A 6,287-nucleotide genomic window follows, 5' to 3' on the forward strand; every position below is an offset into this window, starting at 1 on the left:
GCAAACACAGCTCGTGTTTCAGCTCAGTTGCCTCGTTGATCCGGTGATCAACGCAAGGTCACGTGAGCTTAAATGACTTGTTACAACGTCTTGGTAGCGCAGCCCACGTACGTCTTCCGATTATAAGATAAAGTAGTAAGTACTTATAGTTAGAAAATAAATAGATAGTAAGAACTAAAGACTTAATATATATATAATATATTATATATCCTCTAAGTATATATACTTTTAGTAAGTACCCTTTAATAAAGAAAGGTTAACTATAAATATATATCTTATTTACTACTTATTTTATCTTATATTATTTATTTAGCTTCTTATTATTATTTATCTTGCTTTACTACTTTACTATTATGCTTTACTTTTATACTATATTACTTTATGTTACTATTATAGCCTAGCCTTATCTTATTAGAACTATAATAGCTACTAGGAAGGCTGTATTATATATTATAATACTATCTAAAAATAATAAGCTACTTTTAACTATATAGATTACTTTTATTAAAAGCCTACTTATTATAAAAGAGGCTTACTATATGGGTAGTTTATATAGTTAAAAGTAGCTTATTATTTCTAAATAGTATTATACTACGCCTTATAGCTAAATACTATATTATTCTTAAATTATAAAGTAATATTATACTAAAGATAGTGTTATATAGTAATATCTTATATAAGGCTATATTATTCTTTATATTATACCTTTATAAGTAGTAGTATATAGTTATCTATTACTTAGATACTAAATAATAACAAAAGATAAAAAAATTTAATATAAAAAAGCTATTGTTATAAAATAACTACTTATTATTATTTATATCTTCTAATTAGTCTAGTCTAGCTAGGCTGTTTATAAATTCTATTAATTTATTATATAAACCTACTTTACTTTCTTTTCTTTTTTTTCTTAAATAATAAAATAAGAAACTAGAAGTAACTAATCTATTTTTATATAATATAATATCTTATTTTACCCTACTACTTATATTATTTATTATTACTAATTATAAATTACTAATATATTTATTTAAATACCTTATTAGATAATAACTACTAAGGAGGTCTACTATTATATTATAGTAATATAGTATAGTAATAGCTCTTCTTAAGTAAGTAATTTACCTATCTCTCTCTTATACTACGTAGAGTAGTAGTACAAAAAGAAGCCTCTTTAGCTTATAAAGAGCTAGAATACCTCTAAGGAAGAGGCTTATAAGTCTTACATATTAATTATTTATTACTTATTACTAACTATTATATAGCTTTCTTAAAGAAGATTAAAGTTATAAAGCTTATACTTACTTTGCTAGTAGTTAAGTAACCTATAATAATAGTTTATTAGCTATAAGTTATTTAGGCTAATATCTATATATATATATATATATATATAAAGTACTATAAAAATTACTTAACTATTATAAAAAAAGAAAAGCTTTATTAATAGCTTTAGCTTATTATTAATTAGTATATGTTTATAATATATTAATATTATTTACTATTATACTTATATTATTACTATAGTTAATAAATTAAAAGGGCTATTATTATTCTTAAATACTAGCACCACTAGTAATCTCTTCTAAGATCTTTTTCTTTCTTAAAGGTAATAATAAGGAGGGTAGTAGTATTAGTAATACCTTTATCAATACTATAAAGCTTTTCATTAGTATATTAGTAGCTAAGGCTACTATTATTCGTCTTTATAAGTACTACTTTTATAGTATACTTATAGCTTATTTTAATACGTTATATCTTTTAAGTACTAATAGGAAATACTACTACTATATAATTAATTATTATACTTATAAGGCAATTCTTATAGTATTAATTAGCCTACCTAGTATCTCTTTAAATACTCTATTAGTTAGTAATACTTTATAAATAGTAGAAGTATATAGTAGTATAATTAAGGACTTTATTTATAATAATAATACATTATTATAAAGTAGGCTTATAATATTAGTAACTTATATAGTTAAAGGTAGCTTATTATTTCTAGATAGGCTAACTATTAGTTATAACTAAGGTAGTAATATAGTTAACTATTTATATTAATAAGTAGTAATAAATAATAAAGATAAATATTAGTTCTAAATTATATATAAAGAAGAAAGCTATTATAGAATTATATAGTAAAGTTACTATAAAATATCCCTATAGATTTAGTAAATCTATAGTAAGCTAGCTATAGTTATTCTTACTATATTAGTGCTAATCTATACTACTAATATCTAAGTAATAGTTAATATTATAATAATATCTTATATATTATATTATTATAAAGAAAATCCTTAATTAATAAGGTTTATAATTCTTTTAAGAATTATCCCTTTTTCTAGCTTTATAATCTTTTTCAATTTTAAATATATTTTATTCTATATAATATATTTATTATATTAGGTACAGAGAGATATTTAAGAGATCTTAAAGATATAAGCCGCTATTCATAAAGATATTCTTAGGTCTTTGTAGATATCTTAGAAGGTAAGAATAATTTTATTTTCTTTAGAAGAAGAGATTATATTAATATATAAAGAAAAGTATATTTAAAGTTTAAAGAGATAGAAAAGAAGTAAAAATAGTTTACTTACTATACTATTCTACTTACTTAGTAAGTATATTATTATATTTTCTATATAGCCTTTAGTATATAATCTTAGTAGTTTAAGTAATAAAAAGCTATTTATACTTTATTATAGCCTTTATTATTTAACTAATTACTATATAATTAATCAACTAGTAAACCTTATACTACTATTACTAACTATTAACCTCTACTTACTATTTGTAGAAACCTTACTATCTTAAAACTAACTATAACACTAGTCTATATATATAACTAGGTTAGTATAAGATAGTAGTATAAATAATAACTATATATACTATTACTTACTAACTACACTTGTCTTACCCCTTGCCTTATATATACTTTTAACCTTTATAGTGTAGTATGCTTTTTAGGTAAATCTAGATGTCTTAATAAAAAGAAACTATATATTATATTTAGTATTAGGTATAGTACTATTACTTTATATCTTTAATTCTATATAGTTAGCTTTATATATCTATACTACCTAGAAAAGGCACTATAAGAATTACATCTTAGCACTTATTTTTATTTTATTATAAGAATTATAACAGTTTGTTAATTAAATATAACATATACTCCATATCTCTTATAAACTCCTATTAGAATAAGGAAATCTCCTTATTTCTTTAATAAGAAATTCTAGGCTAATCTTAGCTATATAATTAGTGTGATTAGCTATCAAGTGGGGCTATTTTACTGCCTATTCCCTAACAATTTGCTGTGTAGTAACTGTGTATTTGCGAGTTAATTCACGTGTAATTCCGCTACATTTAATAATTCTTTTAACAATTTACAGGCAAGTTCGCACTAGGTAGCGTCCTTCAGGAGCTTGTTCGGTGTTGCCTACAAGATACTAGTTATTTGCTATCGGGATTCAAAAGTTTCAGATGTAGCTACATGACTAATAAATACTGACTACCATTAGATATGAATACATGTTAATGACTCGCCTCAATCAACCTGACTTATGTCTAAGCAGAAGCACAGAGTATAGACAACACTACCAGGGTTACCCTTGTATAAGGGGCAAAACACTCATTAAAATAGATATAAGATTGCTTCCCATACCTAATCGTTTATTATTCTGAATAATACACATTCAATAACCCCTACCTGTCTATCTGGTGCTTGATATTTACTCTCGATCTACAAACCCATCTCTTGTTAGGTATAACCTATCCGTATTTAACTCACTTAAACTCAACCAAACTCTTTTAATTCAGGGCTACACATATCAATCTGGTGTCCTTAGTATAGCGTTGGTATACTGACTTAAGATGGAAATCATACCCTCAAGCTTCAATGGCACCCGTCTTACAGCTCTAGCACTTCTCTTTGCTATAGCTTGTGTTGTGGTCTGGTTGCGTCGCGACCGGCGGCTCGTCACAATCCCCAAAGCAGGTGGCCGCCCACTGATTGGGCTTGGGCTCAGGCTCCCTCCGAATGCGCCTGTTCTTTTTCGTCAGTGGGCAGAGAAACACGGCGAATTATTTAGAGTGCGTGTTGGATGGTACGACTGGGTTATTATCAACACACCGGCTGCAATCCGCGAAATTCTAGAGAAGCAGGCTGTCAGTACATCGTCCAAGGCGCCATCCCCGATGGGCCACGACATAGTAACTGGCGGCAAGCGGATGCCTACAATGCCATACGGACCTCATTGGCGTGCCCAAAGGTCTGTCGTTCGACACGCTACCACTGTTCCCATGACAGCAACATTCACACCCAGCCAGGAGTTTGAAACAAAGCAGCTGCTTTACGACATAGCAACCGACAATCAAAGTCAAAGCGAATTTTTCCAACACATTCGTCGCTATGCATTCAGCATTATTATGACGAACACGTTTGGTACCCGCATCCAAACCTCGGATCACCCGGACTTACACAACGCGATGCGTAGCCAAATGATATTGAGGGAAACGTCCCGCCCAGGCGCATTCATCGTAGATACATTTCCACCGTTGGCGTCATTGCCACAGTGGCTTCGCCCGGGCCAGAGCCGCGCGAAGGCGGCAGCGAAAGAGGTTCTGGATATCAAGATGCGGCTGTGGCAAAGAATCGCGGACCAGGTAGCGTCAGGGAAGGCGCCGCACTGCCTCGCCCGCACAATATTCGAAGAAAAGCAACACTGGTACTTGCAGGGGCTTACGGACGAAGACTTGGCCTGGGTTGCGGGTGGACTCATTGAGGCCGGCTTCGAAACCACAGCGGCCACGCTCAATACTCTCGTGATGATGCTTGCAACCAACCCACGGGTCCAGCGCGAAGCGCAAAAAGAGCTCATGCGTTTTGTTGGCCCTGATCGGCTGCCATGTTTCGCAGATTTACAAAAACTACCTTACGTGCGTGCCTGCGTCAAGGAGGCGCTTCGCATGAATCCGATACTAGCTCCAGGGATCATGCACTTCGCCGACCAGGATGTGGTTTACAAAGATCACATTATTCCAAAAGGGACGGTTCTTGTTGCCAATACAGCCTTTTTGCACTTTGACCCAGGCCGTTTCGACAAACCATTCGAGTTCATGCCCGAGAGGTACTTGAGTCACACGTTATACAGCTCCGAGTACGCGGCCATGGGTGATCCATACAAGCGCGACCACTTCACCTTTAGCACAGGTCGGCGCACATGTCCTGGGGCGCGAATTGCTGAGAACTCACTCGGCATCGCCCTGGCTGGCTTATTGTGGGCGTTTGAGATTCGGTTGCCGCTAGTAAATCAAGTTGAGGTTCAGATAGACACAAGCAATCACGCTTTTACAGATGGCGGATTTGCTATTCCTAAGCCATTTGCTGCCAGATTTGTACCTTGGACAAAAGAGAGGGAGCAGCTAGTCAGGGACGAGTGGTACAGGGCATCAAAAGAAGGGTACAGTCTAAGAGGTGCCCATACAAATGTTACAGGAATAGTTGTTTCGTAGAGACATAAAAGAGGGTTAATAACTAGTAAGGAAAGTATATTCTATTAAAATATCTCCTAATATAGAGATTTAGGTACTATACTGCGCTTGTTTACATTAATATAGATATTATAGCTATACTTAGCTAGGGGTAGATTTACTAAGGAAGCTTATTTATAACTTATTTATTCCCTTAAGAGATATCTTTTAAAGTAAATGTAATAAAGCTATAATTTAAAAGTCCTTATAAGTAAGAATAAATATAAGGTTAAGATATATTTTCTTTATTATATAGTAAATCTTGTAATAGAGGTAACTTTTAAAGTTATAATATATTTATTTCTTTACTATACTATAGTACTATATCTTAGAGCTAAATACTACTTTACTATTAAATAATAAAGTAGTATTATTCTTTAGGTTATATTATATAGTCGTATACTAAGTAAAGTAGATATATTTATAATAATATACGCTTTAAAGTAGTAATATATAGATAATTATAAAGTTAAGGAAATATAATATAAGTATATATATTATAACTTATATTTAAAATTAACTATAAAAAGAAGTATAAAGAAGCTACTCTCTGTTTTATATATAAGTTATAATAAAGAAATATAGTATATTATTATATATAAAAAGTAGTGTATTATAAATTAGGGAATTAATAGGGGGGCGTTACGTTTTAATATAGGGGCGTTATTCTTATAAGGGCGTTATCTCTTGTCTTCTTAAGTAGCTTAAAAAATTTTTATTAGTATAACTAAATTCTATAAGACCTATAAAAAGTAGCT

The 6,287-nt window shown here is 30.8% G+C and overlaps 1 protein-coding gene across 1 annotated transcript; it reads left to right on the plus strand.

Moving 5' to 3' along the window:
• Positions 1-4,485: 4,485 nt before the first annotated feature.
• On the plus strand, positions 4,486-5,511 carry GLRG_08639 (cytochrome P450 CYP2 subfamily; the record flags this gene model as incomplete). Its single annotated transcript, XM_008099189.1, has 1 exon — positions 4,486-5,511. One exon carries the CDS (start codon positions 4,486-4,488, stop codon positions 5,509-5,511), a length of 1,026 nt encoding a protein of 341 aa, XP_008097380.1.
• Positions 5,512-6,287: the final 776 nt, after the last annotated feature.

The sequence above is a fragment of the Colletotrichum graminicola genome (genome assembly GCF_000149035.1).
Source record: "Colletotrichum graminicola M1.001 genomic scaffold supercont1.40, whole genome shotgun sequence".
Lineage (NCBI taxonomy): Eukaryota > Fungi > Ascomycota > Sordariomycetes > Glomerellales > Glomerellaceae > Colletotrichum > Colletotrichum graminicola.